We start from the raw sequence: 22,913 nt of genomic DNA on the forward strand, positions 1-22,913 counted from the left end.
TGTACACAGTAGACATGATTCCATGCTCAGTACACATGTACACAGTAGACGTGATTCCATGCTCAGTACACATTTACACAGTAGACATGATTCCATGCTGTCAGTACACGTGTACACAGTAGACATGATTCCATGCTGTCAGTACACATGTACACAGTAGACATGATCCAATGCTCAGTACACATGTACACAGTAGACATGATTCCATGCTGTCAGTACACGTGTACACAGTAGACATGATTCCATGCTGTCCGTACACATGTACACAGTAGACATGATTCCATGCTGTCAGTACACGTGTACACAGTAGACATGATCCAATGCTCAGTACACATGTACACAGTAGACATGATTCAATGCTGTCAGTACACATGTACACAGTAGACATGATTCCATGCTGTCAGTACACATGTACACAGTAGACATGATTCCATGCTGTCAGTACACGTGTACACAGTAGACATGATCCAATGCTCAGTACACATGTACACAGTAGACATGATCCAATGCTCAGTACACGTGTACACAGTAGACATGATTCCATGCTGTCAGTACACATGTACACAGTAGACATGATTCCATGCTGTCAGTACACGTGTACACAGTAGACATGATCCAATGCTCAGTACACATGTACACAGTAGACATGATCCAATGCTCAGTACACATGTACACAGTAGACGTGATTCCATGCTGTCAGTACACATGTACACAGTAGACATGATTCCATGCTGTCAGTACACATGTACACAGTAGACATGATTCCATGCTCAGTACACATGTACACAGTAGACGTGATTCAATGCTGTCAGTACACGTGTACACAGTAGACATGATTCAATGCTCAGTACACATGTACACAGTAGACGTGATTCCATGCTGTCAGTACACATGTACACAGTAGACATGATCCAATGCTCAGTACACATGTACACAGTAGACATGATCCAATGCTCAGTACACATGTACACAGTAGACATGATTCCATGTTCAGTACACATGTACACAGTGGACATGATTCCATGCTGTCAGTACACGTGTACACAGTAGACGTGATTCCATGCTGTGAGTACACGTGTACACAGTAGACATGATTCAATGCTCAGTACACATGTATACAGTAGACGTGATTCCATGCTCAGTACACATGTACACAGTAGACATGATTCCATGCTCAGTACACGTGTACACCGTAGACATGATTCCATGCTGTCAGTACACGTGTACACAGTAGACATGATTCCATGTTCAGTACACATGTACACCGTAGACATGATTCCATGCTGTCAGTACACGTGTACACAGTAGACATGATTCCATGCTCAGTACACATGTACACAGTAGACATGATTCCATGCTCAGTACACATGTACACAGTAGACGTGATCCAATGCTCAGTACACATGTACACAGTAGACGTGATTCAATGCTGTCAGTACACGTGTACACATTAGACGTGATTCCATGCTCAGTACACACGTACACAGTAGACATGATTTCATGCTCAGTACACATGTACACAGTAGACATGATCCATGCTCAGTACACATGTACACAGTAGACATGATTCCATGCTCAGTACACGTGTACACAGTAGACATGATTCCATGCTCAGTACACATGTACACAGTAGACATGATTCAATGTTCAGTACACATGTACAACAGTAGTCGTGATCCAATGCTCAGTACATATGCACAACAGTAGATGTGATTCTCTGGTGCGTTGTTTTACTTACACAAGTATTACATGGTTATCTTAGCTACATGGGAAATTTGTAAAAATGAAAAATTCCCCCCACTCCGTTACTTGGTCCAGAAAACTAAGATTTGATGCACCTCCATGTGTGACAGTGCATGAAGTGTTTCCCGTTGTTCTCTAGTGATCATATCCTAACCATTCCCATGTCTTTTAAATGCTTCGTAACAATCAATAACTCTTCCTTTTTGGTGGTAGCCTCTCTTTTTAAATAATTTTATGTATTTATTTTGAGATAGGGTCTCCCTATGTACTCCCAGCTGTCCTGGAATACTCTGTGTGGACCAAGCTGGCCTTGAACTCAGAGATCTGTCCGTCTCTACCTCCCGAGTGCTGAGGTTAAAGAATGGTGTCACTACTTGCAGCCTCTTTTTAAATTTTATTATTTTTTAAAATTATGTGTGTGTGTGAGGTGTGTTTATGTGCCTCTCTCCTTCTCTCACAACACACACACACACACACACACACACACACACACACACACACACGAGTGCAGTGCCTGCCATGACCATAAGAGGGCATCAAATTCCCCTGGAGCTAGAGTTTATTAGCCTGATGGGGGTTCTGGGAATCCAACTCTGTTTTTCAACAGTAGCCCAACCTCTGAGCCCTTTCTCCAACCACCATCGTTCTTAACAATTTTAAATAGCATAAAGCTTATATATTTATGATGAACAATATGTTTGTAGAATTTGTGACAGGTTAAATCAGATTAGTAAATGTATGTACTGCCACATACATGTAAGGTGAAGACAGTTAACATACTCAATGATTTTCAAGTTTAAAATATATCATTATTAATTAATATTCACCCTGCCTTACATTAGATTGCTTGTTTTTTTTTTCTTACGGGAATCTTGCATGCTTTGACCATTATCTCCCTGATTCTCCCAGGCCCAATGCTCCCAGCCCTGATCCTCCCAGCCCCCAACCCTGCTCGTCCCAGCCCCTAGCCTCTTATCATTTTACTGTTTCATGAATTGAACTATTTCAGGGTCCACATGTAATTGAGATCATGTAGGTATGTCTTTCAGAGTCTAACACTTTTATACTGAGAAATCTGTACATTTTAATGTAGAAACTACTAAACAGATCAAGATGAGGAAAATAGTTACTCCTAACCCCTTATCGAGATGAAGGTGGCTGCCATTCACATTCCAGGGTGTTTCTTTCACTAATATCGATGGACATTATTTTCCATAAAACTAGGAATATATTTCCTCCAGATTTATTGAATTTAAGATTATGATAGTGTGGTCATGTTTTCACTCTGCGTGATTATTTCCCCAGGCATTATATCTTCTTTATGATTAATTATAATGGTGACTCCTTCCCCGGCCTCTCCCTCCATTTCCCTGAACCTATTTCACTGGAAGGCTCACAGGAAGGCCTTGCAAGCCTAGTGTGCCATTTCACAGAGAGCTGTGCCGGGGGCTGGCTGTGCCGTGAGTCTGTTTGAAAGGCTCTGATGACTGCTAAGATGGGACTCTCCAGGGAATGAACAAATGAGACAGCTCTTGTCACCTGTTCCTTCCCTGAACCCAGGTCTTCAAGAGAGGAGAAAGGAGGGGACACTTGCTATCACTAATTGTCAGCAGACAAAGATGAACACACTATCCATCGCAATGGGATCCGTAAGTACTGTCCAGAGACCACTTGCTCCATCTACAGCCGTGGTTCTCAGCTTCCTAACACTGCGACACTTTAATACAGTTCCTTATGTTGTGGTGACTGTAATTTTGCTACTGCTGTGAATCACGATGTAAATATCTGAGATGCAGGATATCCGATAGGTAACCCCTGTGAAAGAACTGTTTAACTCCAAGGGGTCACGGCCCATAGTTTGAGAACCACTGATCTACAGAAACCCAATTGTCTACACCTGTCTTTTGGGAATAGTGGAATAAGTAGGGAAGTACCTCACCGGACCCATCCCTCCTCAGCCAGGAATCTGAGCCAGTGGTGTCCGTGTGTCCCCAAACTTCTGTTTCATCGCCCTGCCGCACTCTCCCAAAACATGTGCTTCCGGTCGCGGTCCACAGGAGCAGAGTATCTGAATTCAGAGCTGGGCGCTCCTTCCCTGCGGTGACGACGCGTGGGGAGGGAGGGACACGCTGTTGACTGTGTTAGAAATGATCAGTGTCCGCTTGAGGGATTTAAGAACCGAAGGACTCATTTAAGACGTTCCCAGCACACGCTGCTAGTGGGAACTTACGTAAATCAGCTCGGAGCCTGTGAAAATCAGCTTGCAGCTTCCTCGGGAAACTGAAAGCAGAGCTAAGGCACGGCCCAGGCAGCTTGCACACCAGGTTTATGGCAGCGTTATTCACTGGAGCCGATTGTAAGTCAGCTACCTGTCCATCAACAGGGGAATGGACAGAGTGTTGACTGTGCACACAACAGAATTCAATTTGACCATAGACAAAAGTAGGTCATTTTTAGGGCTAGAGAGATGGTTCAGTAGGCAAAGGCATTTGTCATGCAAATCTAAACCCACATAAAGGTGGAAAACAGGTTTCATGAAATTGTCCTCTGACCTCCATGTACACACACACACACGATAGTAAATACCTCTAAAAATTTACATCATTTGCTGAAAAGCTTAAACAAATATAGACATGTTGTGGTTTTTTTTTATTTGTGGAGATTACATTTTATATAGCTCTGTCATAAAGCTATGTGTGGTAACATATACATTTAAACACACACATATGACACGAAGGCAGAAGAGTGATTGGGGGAGAAAAACTAGAGAGGAGCAAAGACTGAAGAGAAGAGAGGGTGGGGATGGATGTGGTTAAAAGTAGACGTTACACTTGAATACAGACGTTATGAAGCCCATCACTATGAACCATGAATATATGCCAATATAAATTACAATAAGATGTTTCCTAAAAGAACTAAGGGGAGGTGGCATTCACTTGCTAAGCTGAATTTTAGGATGAATGGTGATAATTAGGTACTAGTATAAACCATGCATCATGTCCCTTACTTCGTCTGGGAGGCCAGAGGTACCGTGTTACTAGCCTTGATTTTCACAGGAGGGACCTGGGATACAAGTTAACTTGCCTATAAGCATCAACCAGAATTCAAATTCAAGGCCTCATTCTCTTATTGGTCCTCCCTTACTCTCTCCCTCTTTCTCTTCATCTCTTTCCTTTTTCCTGCCTTCCTTATTTTTTACTTTTAATTTAATTTTAATCTTTTTGAGACCAACTCTAGGTTAGCTCCAGTCAACACCCACTACATTCTAAGGTGCTGCTAAAGGTGGAAACCGAGAAAAAGAAATATGGCCACTGGATGCTAAATAGCACGCTGTGGGCATCGTGTCTTGTTTAACCCTACAACATCCATAAAAAGCATGTTCCACTACTACATAAATGAGGAAACAGCTTCAAAAATTTGTCTTGCCATTTTCTTCAGTGAGGTAGCCAGGAGAAAGGTGCCCATGATCCCGCAAGCAACTCTAATGAGGTTCAGTGAGATCTCACACATACACACACACACACTCACAAACATCACACACACACAACTCACAAACATGATTGTAGGCAAAGACCAGTTAGGAGTGGGAAGGGAACAAGAGACAGTAATGGGGGATGGAAGATGAAAAAAAATATACAAGTATGAAAGTATCATAATGAAAGATATTGTATATAATTATGTAATTAATAAAAACAACAGTAAATCTTGTCTCGTACAAAGTCAGATGCTTCTCAGGATATAGTCAGGATATCCCACGATCCGATCTGCCTAGTGCTGAGTGGTCACTGAGTGACACTTGTCTTCTCCCTGCTTGGTTCTAGTCTTTCCAGTGTGGTGGAGAAAAGGTTGCTTTTCTGGGTGACATTTGTCAATTCCAGGCTGAGGAACCTAAGGGTGCCAATAATCTGTCATTTTACCCCAAAGACCTGCTCTGAACCTCCTAGTGGTTCAGGGAGGTTGGCCAGCCCACAAGCTCCGCCATTTGCCTGTCGGTTCTCCATTGCTGGGGTTTCGGGCACACACAGCCAAATCTAGCTTTTTCGCGAGGGATTGCTTGTGGAGCAAGCATTCCTACCCACTGGACCATTTCCTTGACCCTGTGATAACCCTGGTTTGCTAAACAAAACCCAGACTTCCTAGGCGTGTAGCCAAGTCAGCCATCAGGTGTGACTGCGTCCAGATAGGCGACTAGCTGCGAACCAGGTATTCTGAGATGCCAGAAAGCTGTAAGGAACAAGTCAGACCGGTTCCTGTCCCTGATGGCAAACACCTTCGTCATTAAATAATTTCAAATGATCAATTAAATAATTATTAATATGAATCAAATAATGACAAAGCCCTCTGCAATCCTGTGTCAGGTTTCGAGCGTTCTTTCTTATCCTTTCATGCCATCACCATGGGCTCACTGTCCCACGATTTCCCACCCCTCTCCATCCCTTCCCCCTTTGCTGCTCCACCCTACACCTCTCTGGGACCAGTTCTGTTTCTGCTCCTACTATTAATCTCTGCCAGGCAACTCTTGTCTAAAGAATCTCCCCTGGTTTGAATTCCTAGCACTTATCCATTCAACAAATATTTACAGGTGACTTGTTGGAATGTTTGGTGAGAGGCTCTTCACGGGATCTTAAGCACATGTGTTAAACATTTAAATTGTGCAGGGAGTTAGCTTCCTTAATTCTTCCAGTTCTCATCTGCTTTCTTGGAAAAGAGCATGCATAAGTAGAGAAACAAAATGACAATTAAAAGTCCCAATTACTCATAATCCTACTACTTGAAGACCCACAGCTAACATTTTTCTTTCTTGTGTTTCTTTTTAAAAATATTCTTAAAAATAAAAAGCCAGGTGTGGAAGTGCACGTCTTGAATCCCAGCACTCAGGAGGCAGAGGCAGGCGGATCTCTGGGAGTCTGAGGCCAGCCTACAAAGTGAGTTCCACAGTGGCTGAAGCTACTGTGAAAACACTGTCTTGAAAACCAAAACCAAAACCAAACAAAAGTTCTATGTGTGAGAGTGTGTTGTCCGTATGTGTGTACGCACATACTTCATGTGCGTTCCTGGTGCCCATGGAGACCAGCAGAGCACGTCAGTTCCCCTGATGCTGGAGTTACAGATGTTTGTGCGCTGCGCTGGGGATGCAACCTGGGTCTTTGGAAAGAGCAGCCAACTCTTGACCACTGGGAATTTACTTCTGGGATTCCATCTTGGGGACCTCCTGGATGCTCTTTTGGACAGTTACCATCTCACCTCTTTCCTAAGACCTTAAATGTGCACAGTCTACATTTACAGTGTAGTCACTGTTCTGGTGGAAGCTTCACCTGAGCCCAGCCTCCCTACTCAAAGAGTCTGTAATGTTTGGATGGAAGTTCGCCCCCAAGCCCCTCCCCCCATCTCTCTCCAAACCTGCCGCATCTTAAACTGCCCCTAGAAAACCAATACGTGGTTTTCGGTCTTCCTTTTCTATGTTCTCTCTGGGGGGCTGGAAAAATCATCCGGGAGCGTTTGTATCCTTTAAACCTGGGCTTTTTCTAATTCGGTTTGATTTGGTCTGATTTGGATTGTTGTGTCAGCGGAGAAGCTCATCTGGGTACAGCAACTTTTTACCCACAGTCACCAGCAAAACCACCTGATGTCCAACTTAGAACACAGGAGGCCTATCCCTCCACTCCTCACTTCAGGGAGGAGGATGCAGCGGTGTTTAACAACTGCCCAAGGTCATGTAAGCTGCCAGGCTATTTTTCCAAATTGCTCGTTTGCCTAATAATAAACCTCAAACTAACATTAAAACAAAGTAATAGTCTGGCTGGACACGGAGGCACATGCCTGTAATCCTAGTACTCAGGCAGATGAGGCAGCAAGATGGTGAGTGTGAGGCCATCCTGGGTTACATAGTGAGACCTTGTATCAAAAACACAAACACACAGTGAAGAACTAACTCTTGCTAAATAGATCACATCTATTTCTGCCTTGGAAAAGGCAATACAGTTTAGTAGATATCAGGCTGGATTCCTCAGTACTGGCTTGTTTTGAAATAGGGAAGTTGAAAGCACGGAAGATGAGTAACAAAAGGACATAGCATAGGTCGGCCCTTGCCCAAGACTGTGCTTTAGCCCTTGGTGTGATCTACATAGCCGTCACCAGGGTCCTAGAAACAGCCAGCTCCACAAGGCAAGCGCATACCAGTTGGTTCCGCACGACTTCCCCAGCCTGCGGTAGACCCCCTAGGTGACCTCCCTTTCGGAATTCTAACAACTTCTTCTCACAGAGACGCGTGCAGTCTTCAGCAAGGCCAGCAGCGCGATCCGAAGAGTCCTTCCATCGCGTGCCATAAGGTTCCGGGGCGTGAGTGTGTGCATGGAGGCGGGAGAGGACGGAAGCTGGTCCCCAGGGCCGGCCAGGGCAGAAGCAGCTCCAAGACCTTGGCCATCTGAACCTGGAACTGGCGCAGCCCGTAGGACTAGGCGTGCAGACAAAGAGAGCAGGCTCCGTAGCCGGCTCCACAGTCCGAGCGCACGTTCTGCCTCACCTTTGGGAGCCACCCAATGAGGCCTCAGCCTCTCCCAGGAAACGGACAGCAGCAGCGGGCCAATGGGAGGACGGACTGGCGAAGGGGGCGGGCCTGGCCCGGAGGCCCCGCCCCCGGGTCCGCAGGGTTGGGGCGGAGCCAGGCTCGCGTCAGGTGGTCCCGGGCGTGCGGGGAGGCGGGGCGCGCGGGGCGGGGTGGGGAGGGAGCGGCCAGCGGGCGGCGGGCACGGGCGGCACGAGCAGGTGGGAGCCGCGGAGGGGCGAGGCCGCCCGCGAGGGCGCCAGGCGGCGGGCACTGCGCCGCTCCCCTGTCCGCGGTGCGCGCTCGCGGGTGCGCACCGGGCGTCCGCGGCTCTCGCGCACCCCGTCTGCCCGGGCCCTACCTGCGGCGGCCGTCGGGGGCGCGGAGCCCCCAGCGCTGCCGAGCCGCATGAACAATAGGCGGCGGCGGCTCCTGCGGGCGGCCGCCCCGCACCCTATGGACCGGCCGTTCTATGGAGTCCTCCAGATCGCTTCTCGGCTGCCTGGCGAGCGCCGCTGCTGCCCCGCCGGGGGAGGATGCCACGGGCACGGGAGCCGAGGAGGAGGAGGACGAGGAGGAGGCGGCGGCCGCGGAGCTGGGCTCCCACGCCGCGCTGCCCTACTGGACGGCTGTATTCGAGTACGAGGCGGCGGGCGAGGACGAGCTGACCCTGCGGCTAGGCGATGTGGTAGAGGTGCTGTCCAAGGACTCGCAGGTGTCCGGCGACGAGGGCTGGTGGACCGGACAGCTGAACCAGCGGGTGGGCATCTTCCCCAGCAACTACGTGACTCCGCGCAGCGCCTTCTCCAGCCGCTGCCAGCCCGGCGCCGAGGACCCCAGTTGCTACCCGCCCATTCAGCGTAAGGAGAAGGCGGCACCGAAGCCCGCTGGAGAGGGGAGGGGAGGGTGAGGCCTGGGATGGGCGAGGAGAGGTCAGAGGTGGGGAGCGATTGGCCGGGGCGCTGGTGGGTGTGAGGGCTGCAGGGGTTTTAGCTGGTGCCACCGAGAAGCTCCAGAGCCGCAGGCCCTGCCTGGAACTTCTTCACCTTCACCTGACTCGCTCTAGTAGCAACTCCTGAAACCCCAATCCCTTCCCCCCTCCTTGTGCCCCTCCAGATCTGGAAGGGTTTCTGGAGAGCAGGTGGTTACTAATGTCACCAGTAACCTTAGTCCCCCAACCAACGACCTGGCGGACCTCTTCTGTCGCTTGTCCCCGCCTCTTAAAGGTATTTGTCCTGAGAGCAGTGGAGGTGTCTACCGCCTGCCTGGGCAGGCTCACAAGTCCCGGAAGCATGTAAGAAGGAACTCAAGAGTCAGGTGCCTTTGAAATCTCGTGTTGGTTTCTTGGGTTCTCGTACTGTATCTCAAAGTTGTTCCTTGAGAAGTCTCACCAAATAATATGTTAGGAAAGGTGTGGGGGGTGGGGGGGGGAGGGCGCAAAGCCATGAGTGGAGAAATAATTAGAAAAAGTATGTCTCTCTCGTGGGAGTTCAGGATCACCAGGTACAGTGCCCAAGTTCCTATACCTTACAGCCATACAGTTCAGGAACACATATTTTTTTTTTTCCACCCAAAATCCTTGCCTATATTTGGAATTGGCTAAATCTTGGGGGGGGGAGGGCGGGGAGAGCCCAGAGTTCCCTCCCAGGGCCTTTCTCCCTGTGTCTTGGTTTTCATCAGTTTCCCAGGGACCCCCTGTTCCATGCCCCTTACGAAATTTCCTTTGCTATTTTTCAAAGGAGCTAAATTGCCATTGTAATTCCTTAATCACTTATATATACTTGGTTATTTTAGAAAAAGTGAATCTCTCCAAGTGCAGTTTATAGTATTTGAAAGTTTCCATAGTTCCAATTAGAAGACGTTCTTACTACATACTTAGTAGTTAGTTCCTTGTTTTATGTACTTTGCATCCACCTTGTTTGGTTTTTTTTTTTTTGTCACTACAAAGGGCTAATTTTGATACTTAGTTTTAAAATTTTCACCTGCAGTAGTTAATCTTTCTGTTATTTTTACAGGAACAATTGCATTAAGATGAGTTTTAAATATAATTGCAGCTTTTTTTCTCCTTTCCTTTTGGCCCTTTGACTGTCAAATTGTTTAGCTCTCTAGTTCTCCTTAGATCTGTCCCCCCATTTCCTACCCCAGTTTCTTGTTTATACATTTTGAAATGTGCAATGCCTAGAAATGGCAAGTCACTTTAGAATGTTTCTGGTTGCTAGGTATTTCTGGCATATTTGGTAACACTGGTGAGTCAAAGACCAATCAAAGGTGTTTGGAATTACTGTTGGAGACAAACTTGGCCATACGTTGAAAGAGGTTTTGAGGCTCTTTGTGGGTGGAGTTCTGTGACATTGTTTTTAGGGACAGCTAACGTGAGAGTGTACAAGTTATGTGAGGTTCACAAGCAGCCGCTCAGGTTCCTCAACAGCTTTGCTCCTGGGGGTCACAGCAGTCAGGAGCCAATATGACTTGGGTTAAAAGAACCTTTCCACTGAGTGCCAGACTTGTCAACAGCTTGCTGCATTCAGAGACGATTCCCTGGAATGTGGTCAGGACTCACCTTATTGGAATAGACGGTACCTTGGGTAGAGTGATTCCTAAGTCTGGAACCCAGATGGGAGGACCCTGTGCTTGGGGAAAGATTCATTTGAGGAGATTGGCTTTGAAAGCTGTGGCAAGTGCTCTAGCTTGGCCTTGCAGTATTCTTGACAGTTCACAAAGCTCCAGTCGAAAGCTTGTTCTTGAGTGCGCGCAGAGTGGGGGCTACTATGTTAAGAGTCAAGGAATGGAAGGATGGAGGAGGCGCTCCTGAGCACACCAGGTAGACTGTGAAGTGAATGCGAAATTTCCGTCACTGCTTTGAAAAGGTCGGAATGTCTCGCCTGGGAGCACTGTCCACCAGTTGAGTTAGTGTCACTCAGAAAACAAAGATGATTGACAAAGCCTGTCCCCCAGGACTTGGAATAGTAAAGCCACTGATGATTCTTCCCCAGAGTTACCCTTTTAAACTTCCCCTCTGGGGCATATAGCATGTGATATGTTCAGGATTGCGAATGGAATACCTATGCCCAGTCAAGCAGTGAGAGCCAGCTTTAGTTTTACAGTGTTGTTTTCAAGTGAAAGTTTTGCTTCAAGCTTTATTCAATACAGAAGGAGAAATTAATCTTTTATTTTATGCTAGTGATAGTATAAGCCATTTTATATTCTGCTCTTATCCTGCCACTGTAGGTACCAGGGCTTGGCTCTCCATGAATGACAAATCTGTATAACCTCCGAGATCTCTCATCCTCTGTTTTGTAATAGGTGAAACATGTAAGCTGCAGTTGGTCACCTGGGAGATGCATAACTATTGAAATGTTTCTTTAGGGCGCTGTCAGGCTGTTTGCAGCACGGCACTGAGAGCACTGTTTGTTAAGTTCCGGTTGTTTTCCCTGAATTCACTACCAGTGTAAGGATGGATTTTTAGATAAGCTTAAGATTTGTGTGTGTGTGTGTACATGTGTTTGTGTGTGTGTGTGTACATGTGTGTGTGCAGATACATGTACCCATGCACACTTGTACCATGAATGGAGGATGCTGGGAGTCCTCTAAAGATGTCTGCCTTGAAACTGTCTCTTACTGAACCTGGAGCATTTTCAACTAGACTGGCGGCCGTAAGTCCTAGCAAGCCTCACCTTTCTGTCCCCTGCCCTAGCATATTTTAACTTTCCTTTTTGAAACAGAATCTCAGTATGTAGTTCAAGCTGTCCTTGAACTTATGGTTCTCCTGCATCTATTTCCTGAGTGCTGGGATTACAGCTATGTATTACACACCTGGCTCTGTGTAGAAGAATTTAAAATTAACAAAATACCATTCCCTCGCCCCCCCAAGCCCATGAGGTAGTTTGACTGGTTCAGTCGGTCTCCAAGAATACAATCTAGAGGAAATAACATCCTGACTCCAACATGAAATAGGGTTCTGTTGATATTCCTAGAAATAGCCTCCCACAGAAAATTTAAAAAAAAAAAAGTGTACTGAAGGCAAGTTGACCTGATTCTTGCTTAAAACCAGGTCTTGACTGGAGCAGAGAAGGAAAGGAGAGCCCGCAAATTCTCTGAAGCTAAAGATCTGTCCCTGGAAGCCCATTGGAAGGGACTTCTCTGCAAGGAAAGAAGAAGACAGTCCTTTGTTATCTTCTATACTTTTCTTACAGGCTGGCTTTCTTATGTCTCTTGACTTAGTAGGGAAAAGCTGAGGTCCTAGCTTCTGCCCTGAGAGAGGTCACTGCTTCCCCGCTAGCCTTTGTGGGCACTGCTGCTGGAGGAGCTGTCCTTTCAGCACCCAAGACCAGAGTCCCATCTTTTGCACCCTCTGGTAAACATCGAGCACCTACTGTGTGTTGACAAGTATGCTTCAGAGCCCAGGGTGCACATAAGGGAAATAGTATAGTTTATTAGTTCAAAGACTTGGTTAAAGAAATAAGGCGATCAATACAGTTTATTGATGAGGCACAGAGTTTTTCACTAGAGTAAGGACTGGTAGGAAAAAAAAATAAAAAGAATATTCCTTGCTGCCAAAGACCAAGTAGACACATATCTTTCAAAGGGGTTTCTAAATCTCTCTTTAATGTTGGCATGTTTTCTCATTCATGTGAATGACATCAGGCAAAAGTTAGTAATTAGTCAGGATTCATTTTTAGGACTCAGAAACAGAAGCTATTTTAAGCAAGAAATAGATTCAGCACAGGAAATTGGGTGCTTAGAGAATTCTTGGGAGGGCTTGGAGAAGCCGCTCTTAAGGGGAGCATTCTGGGCGCTGCAGAGCTGACCCAGCAAGCAAGTTGGCACTGTTTTTACCGATGAAATTTAGCATTTGGAGCTGCTGTTGGAGATGGCAGCTTCCGGGATATCCTGTTGTATCTGCAGCCTGGAGACTCGGCAGCCACTTCACTAGGGAACATTCATTTGCACAGCTGTAGAGCTAGTGACTGGACACCGGCATGCTGCTGCAGACAGCCATACCTTCCAGGGGAGGCAGCCAGAAGATGGTCTCCACCTTTAGGCTTTGCCAATCTTGTGTGTCCCTTAATTCACATCCAGTACCTTTGCCATAAGGGATTCTGGGTTTTGTACTTTTTTTAGCTTTCTAGCCTCTCATACTAAGAGGGTCAGGTGCTGGAAGGATATTGGGATGGGTGTCAATTGCTAGCTTCTGCCATGTCATTTATTCTTCAGGGGGACCTCCCATACCCCAAGAGGCAATAGCTTTTCCCTCTTTTCTTTATTTCGTGGTATCAGGGACTAAACCCAGGACTATACAAATGCTAAGAGTGGACTTTCCCAGGGAACTCCGTTGCATCCCCAAGGGGTTAAGTTAGCCTTATGGAACTTTGAGGGTCCAGGTAGACTCTGCCTCATGAGTACGTAAAGACCATTCATCTGGCTTCTCCTGAGAGTTTTCTCTGTGCAGACTGACAGCTGCTTTGCAAAATACAAGTAGAGAGAAAATGAGAAGAATTAGGATTAAGTAAAAACAAAAATTTGAGCCTCATCAGCTTCCAAATGAGCAGTGGAGTGTGATGGGGCAGGCCACATCAGGGAGAACAGCCATCCAGTTTGCTCTTGCCGAACTCTAGAAATACATCTTTGTCTTCCTGGGTTTGTTTGTTGCTTGGTTTATCTGTCTGTCTGCTTGTTTATTTTGGTGGAGTGTGGTTATTCTCTCAGAAACCCCGCCCACCCCTTTTCCACCCCTTTCAAACAGTTATAAATTTGTTTGCTGGTCACCCACTAAATATTTGTCACGAAGCACGCAATGGTGGCAGGCAGACTCTCTGCCCTGTGGCTGCCATCGTGTCACAATGATAAGAGTGGACGAGTAATTAAATAGCCATACTCTTGACGAGTCTTGTGGAATGGAGTATGCTGCAAAGGTGTTTAGTGGGAACTTGCCCTCATTTGGTCTTAAGGTTTCTCTGTGAAATGGACGTTTCAGTTCAAATGTGAGGGTGAATCTAAAGAGAACAGAGAACAGGTTTCAGGAGAGACGTGAAACAGCGGTATGCTCGTTCTTTTTTTGCATTTTTAATTTTTTTTAATTTAAATAACATTTTTTTTCCCATTTACTTTACATACCAACCAATCTCCCCTCCCTCCTCTTCTGCTCAGTTAGTTTTCAATATTCTATCTAGCCCAACATTTATAATCACTGGTGGCCACTGTTATCTGTCTTTTCTAACTGGTGCCTAAGGTATAATTAATCAGATTCCTTAGGCTCAGATTCTAGATCTCGGAAGCACAATGAATGGTTGAAGTGACTGTCGAGGGTGGGCCCGAGGCTCTGAGGTCTGCTGGAGTGAGATATTTTCCACGAGGCTCCTTTCCTGGACGTCTCAGGAACCAGATCCTGATAGAACCAAGTCTTGGAAGTCTTTCACGTGGACTCAGTTCTTCCATGTTCAGTACCTCTGAGGCTCAGCAGGTCTGCATCACTCACTGCCAGGGCCTCCTTAGTGGTTCTTCCTTTCCAGACAGGGTTTAGAGCAGGCTCACCTCAGACAGGCTAGAAGCTTAGGTTGACCTTGAACTCCTGATCCTCCTGTCTCAATCTCCTGAGTGCAGGGTTGTTGGCCTGCGCCACCACACTGTTTTATGCAGTGCTGTGGATTAAACCCTGAGCTTCATGCATGTCAGGTTCTACCCACTGAGCTGCACTCTGGTCCCTTAGTGGCTCTTTGCTCCAGACTTCCTTTCCCATTATGTTGTTCATGGCTGACAGAGATGGTATCCTTTCTAAGCCACAGAACTCCCTTTCTTAAGGGTACATGAGTGCTTTTAAGCCCTTCAGAATTGCTTGAAAGTTTCTTGCCATCTGGTTACTCCCAACAAGGCTTAAGTCTTACCTCTTATCCCAGTACAACAGTCTAGCTACTGCGGACTCCCTAATGTCCTCCAGGTGTCATGTGCTTTTATGTCACCATGCCCTCCTCTCCACCTAGATTGTCCTTTACCCTGTCTGTGATGTGATGAGAGTGCCTCTCTACTCTTTCTCTAGGCCTTTCTTCACATGTCCCTTTTCCGTTCACCCCTGCCCCCATCCTGCTGTGGGAGTTAGTTAGTGCCCTTCTTTATCCGGTGATCCTGTTTCTCCAAATGCTGTTTACAAACTAAACTGTAGCTGCTGTGTGTCTGCTTAGCCCTGGGTTGTGTGCCTCCCACCACCAAGAACAAATGAACCTAATCAATTTTCAAAATAGGTCACCCCAGTATTCCCTTGAGTTAAAGTGGGGTGGTCTTGGTACAAGAGTCTCCTGATTCTCCAAGTAGGATTTACGTTACAGTAAACACCTATCAAATGTCTGCTATTTGGTAGTCACTAAGAATAATGCACATATTGACCACTATCTCCACTGCTTATGTAGTTTACAGTGGGGAGACAGGGAGGTCCCGCTTTCCTACTGTGGCTGTGTTTGCCTATCCAGTGGAAGTATGGTTCAAAGGATATGGTTGACTTCCTGTTTTCTTCTTCCTCAGTGTTAGAGATTGATTTTGCGGAGCTAACCCTGGAGGAGATCATCGGCATTGGGGGCTTTGGGAAAGTTTACCGTGCTTTCTGGGTAGGCGACGAGGTCGCCGTGAAAGCAGCTCGCCATGACCCCGATGAGGACATCAGCCAGACCATAGAGAATGTTCGCCAAGAGGCCAAGCTCTTTGCCATGCTGAAGCACCCGAACATCATCGCCCTCAGAGGGGTGTGCTTGAAGGAACCCAACCTCTGCTTGGTCATGGAGTTTGCTCGTGGAGGGCCTTTGAACAGAGTGCTGTCTGGGAAGAGGATTCCCCCAGATATCCTGGTGAACTGGGCTGTACAGATTGCTAGAGGGATGAACTACCTGCACGATGAGGCAATTGTCCCCATCATCCACCGAGACCTTAAGTCCAGCAACAGTGAGTATGGGGAGCTGGGCTGGGTTGGGTGTGGAGAGCAGCCACCCCTGTGCTCTGTGGCTTTAGTAAATGTGGGTTTCATGGAGTGGCAGTGTGGGGAGAGAGGAATGGGGCACCTGAGGGGTTTGTGAACTGATAATTAGCAGGGAGCGTTGTCAGTGTTGGATTGATATATGCAGAAATAGATTTCTTTTCCTATTTGTGGGAAATGTGTGTGTAATCCCCCAAAGGAGGATCTCCCCTTTCTGGAGCAGCAAAAAAGCAAACCCTTTTAGCCTGTCTGCATTTCTGCCTCCACTTCTCAGCCACAGGAGAGAGGGAACCATCAGAAGAAGAGGTGTGTGTTTAACTGAGACCCAGTGCAGGTGGCAGTGTCAATTGGAGAGCATGACCTGACTGGTGGTGTTTTAGACCTCCTGTTAGCCCAGGGGTGCTATTAATTAATTCCATAACTAGTGTGTAATTGCAGGGAACTGGGAAGTAACTGTGTATTAAATACACAGACTCCATAAACTGGCTGTAAAGTCAGTGTTAGGTATAATTAAATGATAAGTTGGTAGAGACTTAAGTCTTGCACGTGGGCTGGCAGAACAGCTAGGAATAATTTTCCTGGTGCTCTCTCTTGTTCAGGCTGACTGCAGAGAGGATACGTGTGATTAATGGTATTGCATTTATTTTGAGTAGCCTGCCCCTGAGAGGAGGGTATTTCTCTGCATCTGTGTGCTGTGAGCCCAGAGGTTCTTCAGACTTGGCTTTTTGTTTGTTTGTTTGTGTGTGTGTGTGTGTGTGTAGAGGGGGAGAGAGAGAGAGATTATACTTTGTTATTTCTTTAAAGTGATTTTTGTTTCCTTTATCCCTTCTGTCTTGTACTCTGCTCCTTTAATAATAGAAGACTTCCTCTTTGTGAGAATATAAACAATTAGGTATAACTTTATTGGTGGGTGTGAAAGATTCATATTATATGAGATAAAATCTTACCTCCTCTTTTCTCTTTGCTGAGATTTTATGGTTTTCTCATCCCGTCTCCGAAACTCTGCTCTTTAAATAGATTAACTGAATTGAGACTTTGAGTTCCTGACTGTCAGCCCAGAGGCTGCTGGTGGTGGGGTCAGAGGCAGATGTGTTGGTAGAAAATGTGAGGTAGAAGCTGAATTGTCTTTAACTTTCTCTATGTCCTTACTATTCTGAGAGAGCTAGGGAGCGTGAAATAACGTTATATAATTTAGCCCATTGAGAAATCTGGGCCAGGGTAATGGAAGTGTAAAACTTTAAACTTTGACCATAATCTGTGCTACGCATAGAAAATTTCCCTTCTACCAGATTACTGTTGTGGAAACAAGGCTTTTGTAAAGGAGACGTTGCCTTGCCAAGTTGTGCTGCTGTAGAAGAAGGCAGGAGTCTGCAGGTCTCTTTTCCAGGAAGTGGGGCTCTGCTTCCATCCATCTTTGCAGTGCGGAGCTTTTTGGGAAGGAGTAGACTTCTCAAAGGACTTTGTCAAGATGTATGTGCTACCTACCACCCCGCTGGTGCCAATGTTGGTATAGGCTGTAGATTTGGCTTGTGAGCAGTAGTTTGTGGGTGAGTGTGTGCCTGGGAAGGCATTTATCAGTAAGAGCCTCATTGAAGTCATTTCAGAAATAGTCTGCCACCATTTTGCTCATTGTTCCATTTTGGGAATTGTGATTTCTTCGTGTTTTGTAAACTGGAGACACACTTCTGTTTTGTTTTGTTTTTATTAGGGGTTATGGAAGGTTGGATTTTTGATCACTGTCATATGAGGGCAAAATACCAGAAAGTATATGTCAATTAAGTTTGAACTAGTCAAGAATACGGCTGTCTATATGGAAAAGAGAAAGTAGTGATGGGCATCCAGCTGTTATGAAGTCTTAGTAAAAAGTGATTGATTAAAATGTTTTATTATCTTGGTCATATGTTTCAGCCATTTGGTGTTTACTGGCAATGGGATGTGTATGGGGTAGAGTAACCTTTGTTAGCATGTAATTGTCATTGGGTGTCAGTTGGACTTAGTGTACAGACAGAGTGACAGGAACCGAGATATACCCTCAGTCTACCTTTGAAAAGAAGTCTGAGGCTTTTGGGGCGGCTGCATAGTGTATTCAGAGATCCACACTCCCATTTCTTATGCCATCATCCCAGCACTTGGCTTCCAGCCTCAGTCTCCTCCTGGTCCAGGATGGTCATGAAGGGTACCTATTATTTGATCCAGGTACAGGCCTGAAGGAGGAGGGAAAGCAGAAGCATAGAATGCCTGTTTCCCTTGTTGGGGTCCAAACCCCAACATAAACTATCTCTCTGGACCTGTGTGGAGGCGCGGGAATAAAGACACAACTCACATGGCTTTATCGGAAGGGAGATTTTTAGTGATCCCTCATGAAATCTTGAGTTTACATTTTGAAAATTTTTCCATGTTTATTTTCCAAACAGCCTTTATACCAAAATGTAAGCTGAGGGGCAAGTTTATTGGCATCCTGTTTTCTAGGTAACCAGAAATATGTGGCCTGTATAATAAAAGTCTCTGCCCAAGACAGGCGTAATCTTATGACCTGTTGCAAAAACACAGGTTTTTATTTTAAAATTATTAAGAGAATAAATTGTGGGGCAATATTATACAGGCCCCATATTTCTACATGGTATGGCAGCCAGGCTCTCAAGCCATAGCGCACCTGAGGTGGTCAAGTAGCCTTACAGACAGGCTGTCCCTACCTTAACAAAGGGTCAGGATGTTGTTTTGCTCCTCCGTTGTAATTTGGAGGATGCCTGGGATAGAGATGCTAATTCAGGCCTACGTGATACCGTACAGAGCAGGAAGATAGGGAGACATAGAAAGGTGTGGTCAATGGTGCAGACATGACTAAAAGCCTTTCGCCCTGTCACCTAGAAAACAAAATGCTAATGAATTTTCCCCTCAGTTTACATTTTGGTATAAAGGCTGCTTGGAGAATAAACGAGAGAAATTTTCAACATGTGAACTCAGGTTTTCATGAGGGATTAGTAAAAATCTCCCTCCCAATAAAGCCATATGAGTTGTGTCTTTATTCCTGCACCTCCACGCTGGTCCAGAGAGAGAGTTTATGTCGGGGCTGACATTCCCTCAGCTGAGTCCATGCCCAGTAGCTTCCCAGAGACCCTGTTTAAACCCATGTTCTTACATTAATTGGGCAGAATGTGCTAGCCGAAGGAGGGGCTTCATAATAAAACAATTAGCCACTTTACTAAGACTTCATAACAGCTTGATGTCACTAATAATCAAGGCTTATTACTACAGGTGGGCATAGGTCATGGAAGAAGCAGCCAGCAGCCTTGCTGTGGAGGCTTCATACAGGGCAAACCCTTATCACAGTTGTTTAGTATCACACAGCTGAGGAAGTCAGCCAGGCCCTGAGATGGAAGACCTGGACCTCTTTTAAAACTAATGGCTTGCATTACTTTACGGTATTACATCAGTGACTTGAACATCACCTCTTAAAAGTACTTGTAAAAAACCACTGCCTATAAAAACGGATCTGTGTCAGCCTAGTTCTTCCCACTGGGGAAGACCAGTTACTTGTTACTAGAGGCACTGGAGAATGATAATCTGTTAAAGGAAATCTCATCTTTTGGGGGTAGTAGGTGGACTTCAGGATATTGTGTGGTGGGTGGTTTGGTATGAAAGCATTCAGCAATATTACAGTTGAATAGTTCCATGAAAAGCTACAAGGTATGGCTGGTGAGATGGCCCAGTAGGCCATCTGCTCCAAACTGGATGAGCTGAGTTCAGTTCCTGGGACTTGCATGGTGAAAAGAGAAACTGACTCCCAGATGTTGTATACACACACACACACACACACACACACACACACACACACACACACAGAGAGAGAGAGAGAGAGAGAGAGAGAGAGAGAGAGAGAGAGAGAGAGAGAGAGAGAGAGAAAGAATAAAGTAAATTATTATTTTTTTAAATTATGAGGTTGGTGATATGTCTCAGTGGTATAGTGCTCACCTAGCATGAACATGCCTTGGGTTCAAGCCCCAGCCCTGCCCAAAATAAAAGTAAAATGAGCCAGGCAGTGGTGGCACACGCCTTTAATCCCAGCACTCGGGAGACAGTGGTAGGCAGATCTTTGTGAGTTTGAGGCCAGCCTACAAAGCTACAAAGTGAGTCCCAGGACTGTTACACAGAGAAACCCTGTCTTGAAGAACCAAGAAAAATAACATAAGATGCTATGAAAAAGCTTTAGAAAATATAAGGACTTAGAAGATACTGTTGCTACTTCAGTTTAATTGAATAACTTTCCTTTTCTAAAAAAAAAAAAAAAACACAGGGTAAAATAATGTTTCTAGTTTTTTTTTTTTTTTTCGAGACAGGGTTTCTCTGTAGTTTTGGAGCCTGTCCTGGAACTAGCTCTTGTAGACCAGGCTGGCCTCGAATTCACAGAGATCCGTCTGCCTCTGCCTCCCGAGTGCTGGGATTAAAGGCGTGCGCCACCATCACCCGGCCTGTTTCTAGGTTTTTTCTATGTGCTTATGAATTTTGAAATGCCTACCTCTAGTATTCTGATAAACACACTGCTTGGTGTGTGCTTTTCTTTCTGGTCCTGTTACTTTGCCTGTTATGTTCCTGGGCCCTAGACTGGTACTTGCCTGCTGCTGTTGTACAGTAGGGTGTCTCCCTGTTACTCTGTGGACAGCAGGGTTCTTACTATTACTCCGTGGACAGCAGGGCATCTTACTGTTACTTCATGGACAGCAAGCAGGGTGTCTCACTGTTACTCTGTGGACAGCTGGGTGTCTCACTATTACGTTGTATGGCCCTTTTGTAAGATTTTTAATTTTTTATATTTATGAATAATATTGGACTGTTTGTTGAGTCATATAGCATCCAAATTGTATTCAAGTTTAGTTTACCTCCTGCCTGTGCCTTCAGGAAATCTTAAGGAGGTTGTTGATGTTTGTTTTCAAGCTTTTGAGTTAGAGTCTCCTATAATAGTCTAGGCTGGCCTTGAACTAGCTCTGTAGGCAAGGCCAAGCAACTCATTCTATTTTTTAAAAAAATATTTATTTATTTTGTATACAATATTGTGTCTATGTATATGCCTGCAGGCCAGATCCCATTACAGATGGTTGTGAGCCACCATGTGGTTGCTGGGAATTGAACTCAGGACCTTTGGAAGAGCGGGCAATGCTCTTAACCTCTGAGCCATCTCTCCAGCCCCTAAGCAACTCATTCTTTAATCCTTGCAGAGGTAAATGGAAGTGTACTTGATTTGGGGCTAGGTACACCTGCCCCCCTTTTATATGACAGCTTGACATTCTCCTGAGGTCCTTGCTGGCCCATCTCTGTCTTCCTCCAGAGGGACTTTCTCCCTAGAGCAGGTGTCTGTCTTTTGCTACCAGCATGGTTCCAGGGGCGTGCCGTGGCCCTCAGTATGTGCATATATAGAATGAATGGATGGATGAGTGAATGAATGAATGAGTGGTTATATGAACTGAATTACTCTGGGTTCTTAAAATGTAAATTCCTTTTATTCAAGGATGCCATTCACATCTCACTTGCATAGAGTTTGCTTTTAATTGTCATTGTGATCCCCAGGGCCTTGGCCCTTTCTGTTTGAGCCCACCAGCCTGCTCTGGATGCCTGAGTGTGGCATTAAGCGGTGTCTTCATTCCCATTCTCGAATGTCTCTGCCCCCTGTCTCCATGTCTTCGTAAGTGCCAGCCTGGCTAACTTGCTGCCCAGTGTCTACATGGGAGTCAGCCATTGGCTGCCAGGACCTGCCCGAACAGCTACTACTGCAATGTCACTGGTCGGAAGTACCAGTCTGCTCAGGCCAGCCTCTGCTCCTCAGGCCGACTTGGGACCCGCTAGCTTGCTGTTCATGCCACCCTGTTTCCATTGTGTTAACTTGGTTGCAGCTTTTCCTGCAGCTCAGAGTTCATGTTCGCCCACCACCACCTCCAGTCTTGTGCCACCTCACAAGCTCAGGAAGCCGAAGACAAGTTTTCTTACAGTGTGGGGACTCAACTGCCATCTTCTCGTCGGCCTCACCTTTTCTTCCTCGAATCTTCTCAATCTGGAGTACATGGGCCAGACATTAGCCAAAGGCTCTGCCTCAGTCTCTGTGAAGGATTTTCCATGGTTCATACACTAGATGGATGCCAGCATTTTCACCCTATACTCCTGATAGGTCGTATTCCTGCCTGTAGATGGAGCAGGTAAGACATAGGCACCCTGTAAGGGGGCATTGTGGCCTCAGACTTGCCTGGAAGAGGATGAAGACTAGCCACAAAAACCTAAAAGTCTGGTGATGGTGGCACGTGCCTTTAATTCCAGCATTTGGGGAAGCAAATTTGGGGAAGAGGCAGGTGGATCTCTGAGTTTGAGGCCAACCTGGTCTACAGAGCAAGTTCCGGGACAACCAGAATTACAGAGAGAAACCCTGACTCAAAAAATACCAAAAAATAAAAAAGCAGAGATTTCCTATAGGTGGGTGACTAAAATAAGAAACCACAAACTATCCCAGAATGGGTCTGGTATTTAGCAAGGGATCAGCTGTAGGGATCAGCTCCTCATCTTCCTTGAGAGGTAGGCAGGTGACTTTGCTTGTGCCTCAAGAATGAACCCCCATGCTGTCAAGATAGCTCGGAAGGTAAATGTGCTTGCCACCCAAGCCTGACTTGAGTTAGAAAAGACTAGATA

At 45.9% G+C, this 22,913-nt stretch overlaps 1 protein-coding gene across 2 annotated transcripts in view; it reads left to right on the plus strand.

The window, feature by feature from the left end:
- The first annotated feature begins 8,676 nt into the window (after positions 1–8,676).
- Map3k9 (mitogen-activated protein kinase kinase kinase 9) overlaps positions 8,677–22,913 on the plus strand; it is a 70,942-nt gene continuing 56,705 nt past the window's right edge. For both annotated transcript variants that reach the window (XM_075948763.1, XM_075948764.1), the window contains exons 1-2: positions 8,677–9,147; positions 15,800–16,213. In XM_075948763.1, the coding sequence (XP_075804878.1) occupies positions 8,760–9,147; positions 15,800–16,213 (802 nt within the window). In that variant the 5' untranslated portion in view covers positions 8,677–8,759. The remainder of the gene's footprint in view (positions 9,148–15,799; positions 16,214–22,913) is intronic.

Source organism: Microtus pennsylvanicus, chromosome 14 (assembly GCF_037038515.1).
Source record: "Microtus pennsylvanicus isolate mMicPen1 chromosome 14, mMicPen1.hap1, whole genome shotgun sequence".
Classification (NCBI taxonomy): domain Eukaryota; kingdom Metazoa; phylum Chordata; class Mammalia; order Rodentia; family Cricetidae; genus Microtus; species Microtus pennsylvanicus.